The sequence below is a fragment of the Salvelinus alpinus genome, chromosome 5 (genome assembly GCF_045679555.1).
Source record: "Salvelinus alpinus chromosome 5, SLU_Salpinus.1, whole genome shotgun sequence".
NCBI lineage: Eukaryota > Metazoa > Chordata > Actinopteri > Salmoniformes > Salmonidae > Salvelinus > Salvelinus alpinus.
The window spans coordinates 76,294,415-76,314,182 of NC_092090.1; the positions used below are offsets into that span (position 1 = coordinate 76,294,415).

Sequence of the window (19,768 nt, forward strand, 5' to 3'; positions counted from 1 at the left end):
TTATATCTGGTGTAAATCTCCTGTCTATTCTGGTGTCCTGTGTGAATTTAAGTATGATCCCTCTAAATATTCTCTCACTCCCTCCCTTCCCAGAGAACCTGAGCCCTAGGACCGTTCCTCAGAACTACCTGGCCTGATGACTCCTGGCTGTCCCCAGCTCACCTGGTTGTGCTGCTGCTCCAGTTTTAACTGTTCTGCCTGCAGCTATGGAACCCTGACCTGTTCACTGGACATGCTACCTTGTCCCCGACCTGCTGTTTCGACTCTCTCTACTGTACCTACTGTCTCGACCTCTGAATGCTTGGCTATGAAAAGCCAACTGACATTTACTCCTGAGGTACTACTTACCTGTTGCACCCTCTACAACCAATTTGATTATTATTTGACCCTGCATGTCATCTATGAACGTTTTAACAGCTTGAAGAACAATCTGGCCTTATTGGCCATGTACTCTTAAAATCTCCACCCGGCACAGCCAGAAGAGGACTGGCGCCCCCTCAGAGCCTGGTTCCTGTCTAGGTTTCTTCATAAGTTCCTACCTTTCTAGGGAGTTTTTACTAGCCACTGTGCTTCTTCAGCTGCATTGCTTGCTGTTTGGGGTTTTAGGCTGGGGGTCTGTATAGCATTTTGTGACATTAGCTGATGTAAAAAGGGCTAAATAAATACATTTGATTGATTGATGCAGTAGGTGGAACTCTCTAGGTTGTAAGACGTGGCTGCCAAATAAAATGGCCTGGAGAATGACTTGGCAGACCAGGGGGCCAAACACTCGGGAGGATTGCAAGAGGCAGCAGTCTGAGACTGAGGTTGGTTAAACTGGAGAGCTGATCATTTGGACCTGATTTGAGGCAGTCCTCCTAATTTAGTAGAGTGGAGGGATGGGCTGTTAGCATGTTTATACAACTTTTCTTCTTCTAAATTAGCATAATAGTGCCAGACGTACAAAGGCTTGCGGGGCACAAACACGTAGAGCTGAGCTAAAGCAAACTGTGAAACTTTTGGCACAACCTGGCAACTGCACTCGCTCTGTACTGAACATCCATGCCAGAGGGCAGAGGAACATGGCTACGTCACTAAACTGTAAAACAGACCCAATGACATGAAACAAAACTGATGTGCTTGTTTTTGGAGAAGAAAAGTAAAAAGGTGAAGAATTAGGCCCTAATATCGTCATTTCGCTTCACTAAAAACATGTTAGGGAAAAGCATTTAGTGTCACTCAATTGTACTAATAAAATGTGTCAAGGCTTGCCCACTTTGTTCCCGAGATATGCAGGCCCTATTAGGGTGTGTCTGAGAAGGCAGACTCTATCTAAGTTTCCCATCCAATTGGCAACAGATTTTCATGCGAATATAAAAAAATATGCACATTTTCCCTCCAGTGGTGTGTTCCACCAAACGGACTTGTTGCGTATAAAAATCAGTGTGACGACGTAATGCACACAAAATGTATTTTTTTTGCTTCAGTTTTCATATTCCAAATAGAAATCTAAAGTTCAATGTGTTTCCATAGCATTTTCAACTCATGCAAAAACTGTTACGTTAAATAGCTAAATGTTCCTACTCTGGTCTTGACACGTACACTCTAGCCAACAGCTCACTGATAGTGCAGGTAGACTGATAGTGCAGGTAGGCTGTGCGGATAGGCTAGTCTACATTTTGAGATTATTATGGATAAGATTGCGAGAATATTTTTATTTGTCAAACGGCAGTCAACCTCTGATTATCATGTCACCAGAATAAGACCCTTGATATACAGTGGGGCAAAAAAGTATTTAGTCAGCCACCAATTGTGCAAGTTCTCCCACTTAAAAAGATGAGAGAGGCCTGTAATTTTCATCATAGGTACACTTCAACTATGACAGACAAAACAATATTTTTTTTCCCAGAAAATCACATTGTAGGATTTTTTATGAATTTATTTGCAAACTATGGTGGAAAATAAGTATTTGGTCAATAACAAAAGTTTATCTCAATACTTTGTTATATACCCTGTTGGCAATGACAGAGGTCAAATGTTTTCTGTCTTCACAAGGTTTTCACACACTGTTGCTGGTATTTTGGCCCATTCCTCCATGCAGATCTCCTCTAGAGCAGTGATGTTTTGGGGCTGTTGCTGGGCAACACGGACTTTCAACTCCCTCCAAAGATTTTCTATGGGGTTGAGATCTGGAGACTGGCTAGGCCACTCCAGGACCTTGAAATGCTTCTTACGAAGCCACTCCTTCGTTGCCCGGGCGGTGTGTTTGGGATCATTGTCATGCTGAAAGACCCAGCCACGTTTCATCTTCAATGCCCTTGCTGATGGTAGGCTTTGTTACTTTGTTACTTTGGTCATTCACTAGGTCCCCCCGTGTGGTTCTGGGATTTTTTCTCACCGTTCTTGTGATCATTTTGACCCCACGGGGTGAGATCTTGCGTGGAGCCCCAGATCGAGGGAGATTATCAATGGTCTTGTATGTCTTCCATTTCCTAATAATTGCTCCCACAGTTGATTTCTTCAAACCAAGCTGCTTACCTATTGCAGATTCAGTCTTCCCAGCCTGGTGCAGGTCTACAATTTTGTTTCTGGTGTCCTTTGACAGCTCTTTGGTCTTGGCCATAGTGGAGTTTGGAGTGTGACTGTTTGAGGTTGTCCCACTTTTCTACCTATCAGGAGAAGCTGGCTCAGATGCAATACGTAAAGTAACTCATCCCTCTATTATTTGATCAGTTCCGCTATGCGTCACGTAAGAAATTATTAAATTAAATCAACTTAACATGACATTCAGGTTTGGGGATGTTACAGTAGCATTACTGCAATATAATTGTTCCTTTATGATCAGTATCAATCCAACTGAATCTTAAGAACTAGTCGGGTACCTGCTATTTTATACAACAAAGTGTGAGTTCTAGGTAACATGAATCCAAACGGAATCAGAAGTAACATTTTGGCTTCGGAGTCAGAGTATGCGGCCAAAATCACGAGACTGAGTCTACAAGCAGTGCCAGTGCACTAGAAAGTGTCCCAATCACAATTCACAAAAATCATAAGTAAATAAAATGCCCAAACTTCACCTTGAAAACAGCCAATTGCTGTCTTAGAAAAACAGGAAACCGGTAATATAGTCAGTGAGCAATAAAACTGTTATCTGCTGGTAAGATGGAAATAATAAAATGGGCCGTTCCGTCTGTCTGAATCCAGTGGAGAAAGCCATTACTGGACCACGTAATACATAAGACCTTTCATTGGAAACATCCTTTTTTCTCTCGCAAACAGTTGTCTTTTATACTGATAACAAGTTCAAACAGGTGCCATTAATACAGGTAACGAGTAGAGGACAGAGGAGCCTCTTAAAGAAGAAGTTACAGGTCTGTGAGAGCCAGAAATCTTGCTTGTTTGTAGGTGACCAAATACTTATTTTCCACCATAATTTGCAAATAAATTCATTAAAAATCCTACAATGTGATTTTCTGGATTTTTTTTTCTCATTCTGTCTGTCATAGTTGAAGTGTACCTATGATGAAAATGACAGGCCTCTCTCATCTTTTTAAGTGGGAGAACTTGCACAATTGGTGGCTGACTAAATACTTTTTTGCCCCACTGTATATTGGAAAGGAGCATCAAGATCAACATGCACTTTCACCACCCTGTGAAGTTCATCATAACTTATTTTACCTGTAGCATAATAAACTGCATGGTTTCCCAAGTCGTAGTTGGAGGTCCACACACCATATCACCATACCACACACCACTCCAAGTTTACATCAATAAAGTGCATAAAAGCTGTTTCCGCCGCCATTGCTCACATAATTAATTTTTAAAGACAGATAAAGAACCCACCATGTCGAAACGATCAAATGATCTGTTGGCATTTATAAAATTGTATCAAAACTTCCTATTTCCATCATAGCTGTCGTGATCTTTTTTTTTAACGTTATGACTTTACTCGCATAAAGACAGTGGATGGAAACGTGGTTTGTAATGTTACCCCTTTCAGTGCTCATTGTCTTTGTTGCAAAACATTGTATGGAAGCAAATCCCAGCCAAAACTCTCAGCACACTTTCCAATGGTTTCATTTTTATTAACTTGCAAAATAGTATCCGTTATTGTGTCTGTGAAGAGAGATAAAGGGACACTGAAAGAAGTTAAATAGGGCAAGGGGTGTAGTAGCTAGCCATCTCCCTCTCTTTAGCCTAGTAGTGTCCTTTCTAGCCTCTGTTGCCTCCCACTGCAGCTCTGTGGCTTGACACAGCCAATGACATGCCAGGTTCCCCACGGTCAGCATTGATCACTAGATCTATGCTTCTATAAAGGCTGATGAGAGCTGTGCTCAAACAACACCCTCAATGCCAGCCAACGCTTTAGTTCACTCCCAGCTCCCACTTTTCTACCTATCAGGAGAAGCTGGCTCAGATGCAATACGTAAAGTAACTCATCCCTCTATTATTTGATCAGTTCCGCTATGCGTCACGTAAGAAATTATTAAATTAAATCAACTTAACATGACATTCAGGTTTGGGGATGTTACAGTAGCATTACTGCAATATAATTGTTCCTTTATGATCAGTATCAATCCAACTGAATCTTAAGAACTAGTCGGGTACCTGCTATTTTATACAACAAAGTGTGAGTTCTAGGTAACATGAATCCAAACGGAATCAGAAGTAACATTTTGGCTTCGGAGTCAGAGTATGCGGCCAAAATCACGAGACTGAGTCTACAAGCAGTGCCAGTGCACTAGAAAGTGTCCCAATCACAATTCACAAAAATCATAAGTAAATAAAATGCCCAAACTTCACCTTGAAAACAGCCAATTGCTGTCTTAGAAAAACAGGAAACCGGTAATATAGTCAGTGAGCAATAAAACTGTTATCTGCTGGTAAGATGGAAATAATAAAATGGGCCGTTCCGTCTGTCTGAATCCAGTGGAGAAAGCCATTACTGGACCACGTAATACATAAGACCTTTCATTGGAAACATCCTTTTTTCTCTCGCAAACAGTTGTCTTTTATACTGATAACAAGTTCAAACAGGTGCCATTAATACAGGTAACGAGTAGAGGACAGAGGAGCCTCTTAAAGAAGAAGTTACAGGTCTGTGAGAGCCAGAAATCTTGCTTGTTTGTAGGTGACCAAATACTTATTTTCCACCATAATTTGCAAATAAATTCATTAAAAATCCTACAATGTGATTTTCTGGATTTTTTTTTCTCATTCTGTCTGTCATAGTTGAAGTGTACCTATGATGAAAATGACAGGCCTCTCTCATCTTTTTAAGTGGGAGAACTTGCACAATTGGTGGCTGACTAAATACTTTTTTGCCCCACTGTATATTGGAAAGGAGCATCAAGATCAACATGCACTTTCACCACCCTGTGAAGTTCATCATAACTTATTTTACCTGTAGCATAATAAACTGCATGGTTTCCCAAGTCGTAGTTGGAGGTCCACACACCATATCACCATACCACACACCACTCCAAGTTTACATCAATAAAGTGCATAAAAGCTGTTTCCGCCGCCATTGCTCACATAATTAATTTTTAAAGACAGATAAAGAACCCACCATGTCGAAACGATCAAATGATCTGTTGGCATTTATAAAATTGTATCAAAACTTCCTATTTCCATCATAGCTGTCGTGATCTTTTTTTTTAACGTTATGACTTTACTCGCATAAAGACAGTGGATGGAAACGTGGTTTGTAATGTTACCCCTTTCAGTGCTCATTGTCTTTGTTGCAAAACATTGTATGGAAGCAAATCCCAGCCAAAACTCTCAGCACACTTTCCAATGGTTTCATTTTTATTAACTTGCAAAATAGTATCCGTTATTGTGTCTGTGAAGAGAGATAAAGGGACACTGAAAGAAGTTAAATAGGGCAAGGGGTGTAGTAGCTAGCCATCTCCCTCTCTTTAGCCTAGTAGTGTCCTTTCTAGCCTCTGTTGCCTCCCACTGCAGCTCTGTGGCTTGACACAGCCAATGACATGCCAGGTTCCCCACGGTCAGCATTGATCACTAGATCTATGCTTCTATAAAGGCTGATGAGAGCTGTGCTCAAACAACACCCTCAATGCCAGCCAACGCTTTAGTTCACTCCCAGCTCCCACTTTTCTACCTATCAGGAGAAGCTGGCTCAGATGCAATACGTAAAGTAACTCATCCCTCTATTATTTGATCAGTTCCGCTATGCGTCACGTAAGAAATTATTAAATTAAATCAACTTAACATGACATTCAGGTTTGGGGATGTTACAGTAGCATTACTGCAATATAATTGTTCCTTTATGATCAGTATCAATCCAACTGAATCTTAAGAACTAGTCGGGTACCTGCTATTTTATACAACAAAGTGTGAGTTCTAGGTAACATGAATCCAAACGGAATCAGAAGTAACATTTTGGCTTCGGAGTCAGAGTATGCGGCCAAAATCACGAGACTGAGTCTACAAGCAGTGCCAGTGCACTAGAAAGTGTCCCAATCACAATTCACAAAAATCATAAGTAAATAAAATGCCCAAACTTCACCTTGAAAACAGCCAATTGCTGTCTTAGAAAAACAGGAAACCGGTAATATAGTCAGTGAGCAATAAAACTGTTATCTGCTGGTAAGATGGAAATAATAAAATGGGCCGTTCCGTCTGTCTGAATCCAGTGGAGAAAGCCATTACTGGACCACGTAATACATAAGACCTTTCATTGGAAACATCCTTTTTTCTCTCGCAATTATCAAATCCACAACTGTTGCAGAATAAGACATTTTGAATAATTGTTAATAAAAACACTTTGCACTGTTCCTTATTAGCTAGGTAAGGATATTTTATGCATAACATTAGTGTTAACACCGTGAAAGTGCCATCAAACAGTGTTGTAAGGAGCCAGATAAGACAAAGTAGATTATGTGTAGCCTAATCCATGCAATTGCGCTAATCGTCATTTACAGCTCATAACTAATTATAAGCTTAGGAATCGACATCTCATCAGACATCTGATTTGTGTTTTCATGAAGAAAAAAAAATCTAATCTATTATTTTTTCTCTCTCATGAAAACACCATTTAAATGTATGATTAGATGTATGGATTCCTAAACTTATAATTAGTTATGAGCTGTAAATATTAACGGTGCCATTTGTGTTAGTTAATATCTGTAGGACTGTGAAGATGATTATGATTAGCGCAATTGCATGGATTAGGCTACACATGATCTACTTTGTGTTGTCTGGCTCCTTATAACACTGTTTGATGGCACCTCTACGGTGTTAGCACTAAAGCTGTGTGAGCAGGGAAAGTCCCCCCTCTGTGTTTCAGGTCTCATTGCTAAATCATTCTCAAGAGGGATTTCCCAAACCCATTTCCTTTTTCAGTTAGTGCATATTACATTGCATTACATGACACAGTTATAAATAATGTATTGATGGGAGAGAGAAAATGGCAGTAAACATGTAAATAGGGAATAAATAAGTCATAAAAGTACAGCATACCTGCTTAATGTGCATGTATGTCTCTGACATGATTTTCTCAATGCGCCCCAGGTTGTAGGTCACGACCTTCTGGCCCTGCTGCCACGCCCGGTAGGCATCCATCAGAAGAGTTTTGCCTGACTCTACGTCATCTAGGAGCTTCCTCTTCCTGCTGGGCCTGCGTAGCGGCCCCTGGGCTAGTCCCAGTTCTGCTCCGATGGCTGACACTGGCCCCTTAACTACCGGGCCCTGGAGCTGCTGCTGTCTGGAGCTGATGCTCAGGTCTTCCAGAGAAAGCTCTGGTGCCCGGCTGCTCACAGCCACTTTCTCCCCAGGCTCCAACACAGCTCTGGGGGGCTCAGTGTCTGGTTGGATGCCCTGAGAGTCTGTGGTCTTGGAGGGACGCCCCCAGTGGCCAGTGTCCAGCTCCATAGGCTCCTCTGGCCCTGCTCTGGCCCCCTCCCCTGTAGCAGCCTCCAACTTCCCACATGGAGTTCCCTGCTGCTGATCCCCCCTGTCTCCGTCTGTGGTGAGCAGGGCTGGCTGTGCCTGAGGGGTCTCCTGCAGCCCAGAGTCAGGGCCTGGGGCTGGGGCTGGGGCATTGACCTGGGTCCCCTCAGTGAGCCCCGGCTTCTTAGGCAGTGCTTGACTGCGGTCCTCTGCACTGGGCCTGTTGGACGTGTCCGTGGTCGTCATCTCATCCATGGAAGGCTGCGCCGACACCTGAGAGAGAACAGAGCCTGTCACAACAAGCAAGAGCACGCCAAAACGATAAACCCTATAAACTACGGTCCTCTCCAAATGTGTAGTGCTTTGGTTCCGTACCCCTGTGAGTTTGTTCAGATTGTCCTCCAGGACTTTTACAGCTAGGAAAAATGCTCTCTGGGCCAAAACCTGACGATCCACATCCCGCAAATACTTCCTTTAAGATATGAGAGCGAGAGAGAGAGAGAGAGAGGGAAAAGGCAAGAAACCTCAGTTAAACAGTGTTTGAGGCGTCACTACAGACACCCTGGTTTGAATCCAGGCTGTATCACAACCGGCCGTGATTGGGAGTTCCATTAAGCGGCGCACAATTAGCCTAACGTCGTCCAGGTTTGGCCGGTGTAAGCCGTCATTGTAAATAAATGTTTTTTCTTAACTGACTTGCCTAGCTTAATAAAGGTTACATTTAAAAAAACGAATTCACAGAAAAACACAAGAACAACATGTTGCCATGAAACACAGAGAGAAACATGGTTGACTCATGAGGGAAAGGTCCTTACTTTCCCTGGTCAGGGGTTCTCTGGAGCATGAAAGAGACTTTGAGCAGTGTGTCGTGGTCCTTCAGCTGAGACAGCACCTCCAGCAAGAGAACGATGGATCTGTTCATATGAGATGCAAAACTGCCGGGCCGATCAATCTCATCCACTGGAATACGCCAGATGCCCTGGAGCAGGAAGATTAGAGGAGGAGAATCGGCAACAGTTCACTAACAATGAACCCATATCTTAATCAACTAAATACCATTTTCCTACTGTTTGGTATTAGCATGTCATGGAGACAGGCTAATGTACTGTATTGATCTCATCTGTCAGGCTAACTAGAGTTATTTTCCACTAACACTCACAAGGCAAACAGATTCCACTGGTGGGTTTTTAGTTTTACATTTATAAAAACTGCAAATGCTTAACTGAACATTCTGAGTAGGATGTATCTGAAATGTTTTGTTCAAATGAATGTGATGGTAAATACATGATTTATTTAATACAGACAGATAGTGAGAGAGGGCAATTGAAAAGGAGAGCGGGCATGACAGTGATAATGTAATGGGACAGTAGTGATGGTCGAAAAAAAATAATCTAAAGTTACAAATTATTTTGGACGATATTATATTCATACTTTGACTCAAAGTATCGGTAAAAAAGAAAGAAAAAAAGATATACAATGCATTCGGAAAGTATTCAGACCCCTCAACTTTTCCACATTTTGTTACCTTACAGCCTTATTCTAAAATGGATTGAATCATTTTTTCCCCTCATCAATCCTCACACAATACCCCATAATGATAAAGTGAACATGTTTAGACAATTTAGCAAATGTATAAAAAAACAAAACAGAAATACCTTATTTACATAAGTATTCAGACTCTTTGCCATGAGACTCGAAATTGAGCTCAGGTGCATCCTATTTCCATTGATCATACAAGAGACGTTTCTACAACTTGATTGGAGTCCACTTGTGCTAAATTCAATTGATTGGATATTATTTGGAAAGGCACAGACCTGTCTATATAAGGTCCCAAAATCGACAGTGCATGTCAGAGAAAAAACCAAGCCATGAGGTCGAAGGAATTGTCCGTAGAGCTCCGAGACAGGATTGTGTCGAGGCGCAGATCTGGGGATGGGTACAAAAACATTTCTGCAGCATTGAAGGTCCCCAAGAACACAGTGACTCTCAGACCATGAGAAACAAGATTCTCTGGTCTAATGAAACGAAGATTGAACTCTTTGGCCTGAATGCCCAGAGTCACATCTGGAGGAAACCAGGCCCCGGTCATCACCTGGTCAATACCATCCCTACGGGAAGCATGGTGGTGGCAGCATCATGCTGTGGGGGTGTTTTTCAGCGGCAGGGACTGGGAGACTAGTCAGGATCGAGGGAAAGATGAACGGAGCAAAGTACAGAGAATCCTTGATGAAAACCTGCTCCAGAGTGCTCAGGACCTCAGACTGGGGCAAAGGTTCACCTTCCAACAGGACAACGACCCTAAGCACACAGCCGAGACAATGCAGGAGTGGCTTCGGGACAAGTCTCTGAATGTCCTTGAGTGGCCCAGCCAGAGTCTGGACTTGAACCCGATCGAACATCTCTGGAGAGACCTGATAATAGCTGTGCAGCGACGCTCCCCATCCAACCTGACAGAACTTGAGAGGATCTACAGTGAAGAAAGGGAGAAACTCCCCAAATACAGGTGTGCCAAGCTTGTGGCGTCATACCCCAAAATACTTGAGGCTGTAATCGCTGCCAAACAAATTAATGGGTAATGGGTCTGATTACTTATGTAAATGTGATATCAGTTTTGATGATTAATGAGAGAAAAAAAACAGATTAAATACATTTTACAAAAAGGCTGTAACGTTACAAAATGTAGAAAAAGTGAAGGGGTCGGAATACTTTTCGAATGCACTGTAGAGTGAGCAATATGTTTGGAACATCAAATCGCAATTTCGAATCGCAACACATATAATAGTGAGAATCGCAATACAGCTGAGCACATAAGTATCGTGAGGTCCCTGGCAATTATCAGCCATATAGGAGGGGGTATGCTGTTTTAGGCAATCTATTAGCCAGCAAGCTCTCCATGTATGAGCATATATTATTCCAGATTTGCTATGCCAGATAAACCGATCAGTGCTGATGAGAAAAAAGTAACGGCAACAGCTAAATGCGTGCTCCTTTTACTCACGCAACACCGAGAACACTGATAATGTGCATGGGTCCTTTGCTAAATAAAATACTTTAACAGCGTACCCTGTATTCTGCCCAGCTGGCAGAGGACGATGTTTAAACATTCCTTAGGACTATAGGTAATGGCATGCAAAAACCTGAATAAACTCTGGGTTGAGATAATATTACAGAGATTCAACAGGTCCTTTCGTGTATTCATTGGACACAGGGCCTGGAGGACAAGCTAAATGGGGTATTTTGGAGTGTTTCTTTGTGTGTGTAGCAGGCTCCTCCAGGGCTGACATCAGGAAACAATTAATGGGGTGAAATGGACAAACAAGCAGGAAAGAAAGAAAGAAAGGAGGTGAAGAGAAGACAAGAGGAACAAATTTGACCTAAAACTGTGGCATTTGAGCTAAAACTGTGGCGATGGGAGCCTTAGTGAGAGAATGGAAAGAGTTGCTGTAGGGAGAAATACAGTGCCTGCAGAGTCGAGGTTGTGAGTGAAGTGGCTTTATAGTGACTCCAGGCAGATCAGATCCCTCCAGGCAGGCAGGCAGGCAGGGAGGCAGCCTCATTAGCACTGTGTTCTGTCTGGGTTTAGGTGGGTTTAGGTGGGTTCAGGGAACCACAGAAAGCAGCACATCAAACACACATTGACTTGTTAAAGACATGGTCCGGAAGTTTGGCAACTACTAAGTATTTTTTAAACCTCCCGCTTTGGGCTGGATGTGTCAATGTATAATTCATACATGCATAACTTAGGAGCTGAATTACTGTCTTAGTCTCAATTAGTCATAAAATCCCTAGTATGAAAGCCACAGTTTTTCTGGAAGATGTACTGCATCACTTTCCCTACATTTTCCCCTACGTGGGTCAGCCCCCTGTTCATTTGAGTTCAACCAATGAGCTTTAGCCCCTCACCATTTGAGTGACGGCTAACAAGATGCACATCATGCACACAGCAGAGCGAGAGAGCGCAATGACGTGCTGCACAGATGTGGCGCAGTACACAATTTTCAGGGACCACTTTTGGCTTGTGTTTGCTACTTTCAGAACTACTGGCTAAAAAGTCTACAAAAGTACTGGATAATCTCTTTAATGTCAATATCTCTGAAGGACTGCTAAGTCCTCAGATCCCTACGAGTATCACAGGCAACGATCAATCAAATCTAAATACAGATATGTTATAATGTGACAGCATATGTTATGTTGTTACAGTGCATGACGACCAAACAACCCAGTGCACACATCATCCTGTGGCGGCAGTGTAGCCTAGTGGTTAGAGCGTTGGACTAGTAACCGAAAGGTTGCAAGTTCAAATCCCCGAGCTGACAAGGTACAAATCTGTCGTTCTGCCCCTAGACAGGCCGTCATTGAAAATGCCCCTAGACAGGCCGTCATTGAAAATAAAAATTTGTTCTTAACTGACTTGCCTAGTTAAATAAAGGTAAAATGGACAGGCAAGGTTCTATGCTCCACAGCAGAGCAGATCATGTGAGATGAGTGCAGATGGTTTCGAGTTTTATTTGTTGTATGTACAGGATATACATATACACCGTCCAACGAAACGCTTACTTGCAGGTTCCTTCTCGACAATGCAACAATAGGAACATAAAGTAAATGGCTCAGTAGAATAGAATACAATTTTAGCATAAGTACAGTACAGGGAGGCATAATTCGGTGGTCTATGTGCAATAAAAATGTAAATAACTTGGCATCGAGCAGCCTTAGTAGTGGGTGCGAGTCGGAGGAGAAACTGAGCATTTCACGATGGAACAAAACAAATGAAATGCCTTTATCAGCCTCCACAGACGCAACGAGCCCCTACACCTGGGAGCCTTTTCCTCAGCCTAACAAACAGGACCACATTGTCTGTTGACATTTTCAGTCTTTGGAGAGAAGCCAGGCAGGAAATAAATGCTAAACAGAACATACCTATCAAATCAAATTGCATTCCTGAGTCAGTCTGCCTCATTTAGTCAAGAAGAGGCAATGAAGACCATCAATGTCAATAAACATCCTATAATAATGATCTGTCAGAACAGCCCTCTTCTACTCTGGATGCATGTAAACCATATTGAATGACCAGCCTGTGAGAACTAGAATTTTTCCTCTAGATGTCTTTACATTTTCTTTATGTTTTTCTAAAATGGTAACCAGCCAAACTTGTTTGTGCTACTTTTGATGTTGATTGATCTTCCTGGGTACAAGTGAAATAAAATATATTACAACCAGTTTCAAAAATGACATGACATATACCGCACCGCTGATTATCAAAATTATATATTTGTTTTATTCTAATGGAAGTCAAGATTTGCTCCTTATTTGTTGCTCTCTGCGGCAATTGTTTACAAGCTGTTCATGGGTAAATGTTATGGCGCTCACGGTTTGTGTGAGAGATGGATGTGTTTACACCCCTGGCCCACGCACAGCACACGCTCTATCACAGGGAATTCAAAATGCATTATCTGATCGGGCATTAAACATCGCAACATAATAATGACTGCATCAATAATTCAGGCAGATTTGAAAGAATGTGCCTTCTGCTCATGCTTTGTCCCTGCTAGCCAACCTTAAGAAAGAAAACCAGGGAGGAAAAAAAGGAAAAGACGGCAAGACAAAGAGAGGAAAAGGAGATTCTCTCCCTATAGTGTTAGGAGGCCTGGGAGCATACAGCCTGGCCACGCCCACCAAACCCCTCCTATCAGAGGGAACCCCTCCACCCCTTCCTGCCTGGGACTCTATATCCACAATCCCACAGTATGTAGCTAATGTAGCAGATATCCTATCAAATAACAACACCACTGTGATGCAAGATACTATATTCATCTCCATAGAGGGACCATGCTTTTCAGAGTTGTCATGATTGATTATGTTTCCTGGGGACGTTAGTTATCACTCATGTGGGTTATATTACCGTGGGTTACACGCCACCCAATCAATTATTTCTGCAAATGTAATGATCTAAAATAGGAAAACTAATAGTCTAATTAATAACACTCAATTACTAAAACAGCCAACTTCCCCTATTGTTGAGTCATTTTTACAACAATGTGCCTTTTAGTTTCTGCGTGTTGAGTACCTCCCCTTCCTACCTAGCACAACACCAGCTCCTCTCACTCCCCTTAGCCCAGCCATAACCCATTAATCACCACTACATGCCACACCACTACATGCCTACTTTATGATGTCAGAACACATCACCTCAGGCTCAAACAAACATCTCACACCGTTAGCTCCTATCAAACCATTACACCCTGCAGAACAGCAAACCCAACAGCTGGGGGGGGCGTGAAATAGCAACAGGAAATGACTTTTACTACGCACTTTCATACAACCAGTTTACATGATCACTCCACCTCTCTGTATTCTTGAAAAAAGCCAGGCGTAGAGTAAACATTCATCTCCGTTGCGAGCAGGGGGCTCAACACAACTCTTACCTCCCTCTCCGCAGAAGGAGGGGGAAAAAAATTACTCAACCCCACCATGCCCCGTGAAAGTACTATACTAACTCCACAAACTGTGGAAGAACTCCACTCACATAAAGAAAATAATACAATCATGTGCTCTTTCCCTAATAAAACAGACAGAGTGAGAAAAAAAATGAAAGGCGGCAAAGGAGAGACTCACCATCACCAACGAAAGCTACTCCACTTGTGTCTGCGCGTGTATTCTTTTGGATGTTTTCCTGCTGGCTGTAGCAGCACCAGCGGCCCTGGCAGCCATAGAGAAACTCACACTGAGATAGAGAGGGGTGGGCTGCATGCAGGCGCTGGGGCTGTGAAGGCTGCAGTAGACAGCAGGAGAGAAGAGCTGCGCAAGGCAGGGCTGGAGAAAGAGAAGGTGGAGAGGAAGAGGGCAGCAGCCTGGACGAGGGGAGCAGAAACGGTGCTGGCATCAGGGCCCAGAGACTCAGCGTGCCACTGACAGACGGGCTGACTCGCTCCTTTCTCTCTTTCAAACCCTGCCATCTCAAAACAAAAACACCCACACACTCTCAAACTCCCCTGACCCCAGCCTGCTAGGTTGTTTTCCCTCCACCCTTCTCGCTCTCACTCTATAGACATCATAGTGCCCACCCCTTTAGACTGTAGCCAGCCAATCAGAGACGGGTCGACTTATTCCCGCCCATAACTGCGCACACACACACACACACACACACACACACACACACACACACACACACACACACACACACACACACACACACACACACACACACACACACACACACACACACACACACACACACACACACACACACACTACGTACACAAACAGAGAAGGGAGAGAAAGCAATGAGGAGATAGAGAGCTAGCGAGAGCAGCAACAAGGAGGGGGAGAGCATGATCACACAAAAGAAAGTGAGCAACAGGAAGACACCGAGAGAGAGGAAGAGTTGGCAAGCTGAAAAAGCTGACTTAGAACAAGCAGCTGATTTGAACGGAGTAGGATGGAGCTGTGGGAGGGAGGATAGAGAAGGAGTTGAAGAAGTAAGGAAAGAGAGGAATGAGTGTATAGGCCTAGCCTATACAGTGTCTCCTCTGGAGAAAAACAATTGCAGTGGGGGAAGGGGGGTCGTGGGCGTTGGGGGATATTAAAAATACATTCTATTACAAAATGTATGAAAACAGAATTATGCTGACATCTAAAATATAATTTTTCCTCCAGAAATTGGCCAAATAACATATTGGTAAAATGATTTGTTAAAATGATTTTAACATATTGGACCGAGCATATAGCTTATGCAAGGTCCATACTATTAGGTATGCTATTAGCAATAAGCATTACTACCTGTAGCCCAACTGATGCAGCATAGTGGCTATAAATAAATAGACTGAAGCATGGGGTTGCCTATCTGCATTTACCCTATTGGGCTAATCATTAGTAGAGTCGTGGGTGAGCTGCAAAAAAAATCTGCTGGTGGGTGGAACGAAAACATTCTTTCAACGCGTGGGTCATTTTAAAAAAACATTTCAAAATCAAGATTCCGTGAGTGGCAAGGCAGACATAAGGCTACCAGCCACGCATGGATTGAGAGTGTGTGGAGCTGGGAACGGTCCCTTATTTGTGTGGTGCTAAAATGTTCCAATTTGTCCACGTGCAGAGCTTATGTTCTTGTAAAAACAAGACAACAACCTGCTGACATGATGAGCTCTCCAGCAGGGAGGGTAGACAGACAGGACAGCACTGAAGAGGTGTTAGTGCTACAAAGCCAGACAGGACCTCAGAGAAAGGAACATTAAAATAGTCAATATATTACAACATGCTCCACTGCCTTCACACTCCTCCTCCTCTACTTGCTCATACCAACTAGTTCTCCTGGTCTCAGCAGCTCCACCTACATAACTCAATGTGCCACACGATGCTAGGTAGACAAGCAAAACACACCCAACATTCCAGTACTGTACAAAAGCAAAACTGACAAAGTTACACTACAGTTTATATAAGTACTGGACTCAAGAACACGTTTTTTTATAGCCACAAACACACTTAGTTAGCATCTCGGTGCAATGAAGACAAAGGTTTAAAGTGAGGGAAAAAGCCCCAAGATATATTTCAATGTTAAAAGACTAGAAAGCAATGTAATTCCTCTGAAACAGGATCCACAGAGTCTCTAAACCTATAGGTGGGACAACATCACGAGACTTCCGGCAACACTTGTGAAGCAGACCAGGCTGGGGTTTGGGGTTAGAGAAGTCAATGAGAGAAGTGAAAAATTCTACCTTAGTTGTTAATTTTCTCAAAACCTAAAGGCACAACCTAGATTCGACCCAATGTCTTAAGTAGTTTTAAACATGTTATTACTCCAACCTCCTGAAATAACTTTATATCGAAGGAGTGGCTTTGATTTGATGGCCTGCACATGCGCAGTTCGGCACGACTCGACCATTAGACCCGGTGACGTGTTTCTACGAGCTAGCAATGACATCGCCTACAAGTGTGATCTGGGATTTCTATTGGGAGAAGCAGTTTCTGGCCATCTTCATACTGTACTGTCTTTGCAGGATCCAGAAAGATGGCATCCATTTTGTCTGGAGCTTGCAGTAGAGTACATGTGTGGGTGCGTAGGCGGATAAATATGTAAGCACATACAGTGCGTGTGTGTGTGGGCAACACCATGCCTGAGCAAGCACATCGTGACTCTGCAGGATCACGGAATGGAGCAGGCCAGCAGAGCCCATTCTACGGGGTGGCAGAGCTGAGCATTGACCCCCGATAGAGTTTGTGCCCTCCAAATTGTTTCCCCATAAACATAACAAATGGTATATGTTTTACAATGCCTGGTCTTGCCAATGGAGCGTTGTCGGGCCTGCCAGTAGTGCAGACCGGTACAGAGGCTATGCCGGGTGTGCGCTCATGATCTGAGGGGGGAGAAGCTGTATTTAGTAGTTAAAAATCCCAAAATGCATTCTGATTGGGTACCTAGCTATGCAATGTCATAAGGTACCGCCTTCATTACCTTGTTTAGGAAGCTCATTGGATCCCAACCAGGGCGGGGTCAAACAGTTCTCTCACAGAGGGAATAAAAGTAGTTAACTTTTCCAGACAGCTAATCATCTAGCTAGTAGCTACTAGCTTCGTTAAGTTTTGTTCGCGGCGAGATTAATAATTACAGCTGGCTAATTTGCATGGATATCCGAAAAAGGCTTTGCATTACCAAGAGCAAAAAAACGGAGGACCACCATGCCGAGCTCACCGAGCAAACTGCTGGCCCGACCACCGAGGTTGAGGTGCCTAGCAGCAAACGTAATACCCACCTATCCTCCACGCTGCCTGCTGACCAACAAGATGGAGAAGAGCCGGGGCCTAGCACAAATATCACGAGGGTGACATCACAACAAGCACCTGCACCTCCATTACCCCAGCCACTAGCACCTGACAACCTGTTGAATCCAACCAAAAGTGAACCAGTCGAAGCAGAGTTTATTGATTACTGCAAAGTGAAATCGCAATCACAGCCAGCAACAAGAAATGGACCCCAATCAGTGTTCTTCAAAGATACGGTGGGCCTTTTTCAACAATGCCGACTGTGCTGTTGGCACTGAAACATGAATTTGGATTAACATTTGGGACATATACAGCAATGTGCGAAAATTCCTTCTCCACTCTGAAGAACGTATTCAGTGAACACAGACGCAGCATGTTACATCAACAAAAAGCACAGCTTGTCCAGCTGGCGTTTGAGAGGGACCTGACAAGTACATTTTGTCAGGAAGGAGAATGGACTCACAAATTCTCATGAGGTTCACCACAGCATGGAGGAGACTGCAACTCGTCTAAATGATAAGCTACCACCTTTATGACCCTGGCTGCTGTCACAGAATAATTAATTCATTGGTTTTCCCTCATGTAAGCCTTCTGGTTGTTTGGCTGTTTTTATGTAATGTATAGTTTAAGCCTTTGCTTTTTACTTCAATGCATCTTTTAGACCACTTTTGTGTGTTTAATTGCTATTGATATATATATCTTTGCATTATTTGATGGGTATCAGGACAATTACCAATGTAGCCTATTAGTTGTACTCTGAGGTAATGCTGAAAATGTCAGTGCATCTAAAGTTATCCTGACTGGCGGTAGCCTTCTGTCCATGGCCCTGAATCAACGGTTACGGTGTGTGCTTTCTTAATGAACGCAGCTTGGGCTATCAGTCTTCGTGGGGCTTCTCTTCAACATCAGGTGCTTTCTTGTGTGCAAAATGACAGTTGGGGTTAGGGCTGTTTTTTTTTATAGATAGGCCTACATATTTAAACAATTTGTATGTAGGACCAATACCGTGTGTAACGTACTAAAACAATTAGGCAAACTTTCACTCTGTTATCATTCATTTGTATTACAGTCATTGTGAGATAGTATTGACATCACTTTTACACCAGCCTATGAAAATGACACAGCCTACTTTTTCGTCCCCTCCCTGCCCTCTTCCTGTAGGGCGCGCGCGCGTTGCCCTCTTCCTGTAGGGCGCGCGCGCGTTGCCCTCTTCCTGTAGGGCGCGCGCGCGCGTTGCCCTCTTCCTGTAGGGCGCGCGCGCGCGTTGCCCTCTTCCTGTAGGGCGCGCGCGCGCGTTGCCCTCTTCCTGTAGGGCGCGCGCGCGCGTTGCCCTCTTCCTGTAGGGCGCGCGCGCGCGTTGCCCTCTTCCTGTAGGGCGCGCGCGCGCGTTGCCCTCTTCCTGTAGGGCGCGCGCGCGCGTTGCCCTCTTCCTGTAGCGCGCGCGCGCGCGTTGCCCTCTTCCTGTAGCGCGCGCGTTGCCCTCTTCCTGTAGCGCGCGCGTTGCCCTCTTCCTGTAGCGCGCGCGCGCGCGTTGCCCTCTTCCTGTAGCGCGCGCGCGCGCGTTGCCCTCATCCTGTAGCGCGCGCGCGCGTTGCCCTCATCCTGTAGCGCGCGCGCGCGTTGCCCTCATCCTGTAGGGCGCGCGCGCGTTGCCCTCTTCCTGTAGGGCGCGCGCGCGTTGCCCTCTTCCTGTAGGGCGCGCGCGCGTTGCCCTCTTCCTGTAGGGCGCGCGCGCGTTGCCCTCTTCCTGTAGGGCGCGCGCGCGTTGCCCTCTTCCTGTAGGGCGCGCGCGCGTTGCCCTCTTCCTGTAGGGCGCGCGCGCGTTGCCCTCTTCCTGTAGGGCGCGCGCGCGTTGCCCTCTTCCTGTAGGGCGCGCGCGCGTTGCCCTCTTCCTGTAGGGCGCGCGCGCGCGTTGCCCTCTTCCTGTAGGGCGCGCGCGCGTTGCCCTCTTCCTGTAGCGCGCGCGCGTTGCCCTCATCCTGTAGCGCGCGCGCGTTGCCCTCATCCTGTAGGGCGCGCGTGTTGCCCTCATCCTGTAGGGCGCGCGTGTTGCCCTTTTCCTGTAGGGCGCGCGCGCGTTGCCCTCATCCTGTAGGGCGCGCGTGTTGCCCTCATCCTGTAGCGC

The 19,768-nt window shown here is 44.5% G+C and overlaps 1 protein-coding gene across 5 annotated transcripts in view; it reads right to left on the bottom strand.

Annotated features, from left to right (window-relative positions):
* Positions 1 to 19,768, bottom strand: part of LOC139576825 (calcineurin-binding protein cabin-1-like) — a 64,496-nt gene that overhangs the window by 20,496 nt on the left and 24,232 nt on the right. For all 5 annotated transcript variants that reach the window (XM_071403340.1, XM_071403343.1, XM_071403342.1 and 2 more), the window contains 3 exons: positions 8,706 to 8,869; positions 8,266 to 8,362; positions 7,462 to 8,163 (listed from right to left, as the gene is read on the bottom strand). In XM_071403340.1, the coding sequence (XP_071259441.1) occupies positions 7,462 to 8,163; positions 8,266 to 8,362; positions 8,706 to 8,869 (963 nt within the window). The remainder of the gene's footprint in view (positions 1 to 7,461; positions 8,164 to 8,265; positions 8,363 to 8,705; positions 8,870 to 19,768) is intronic.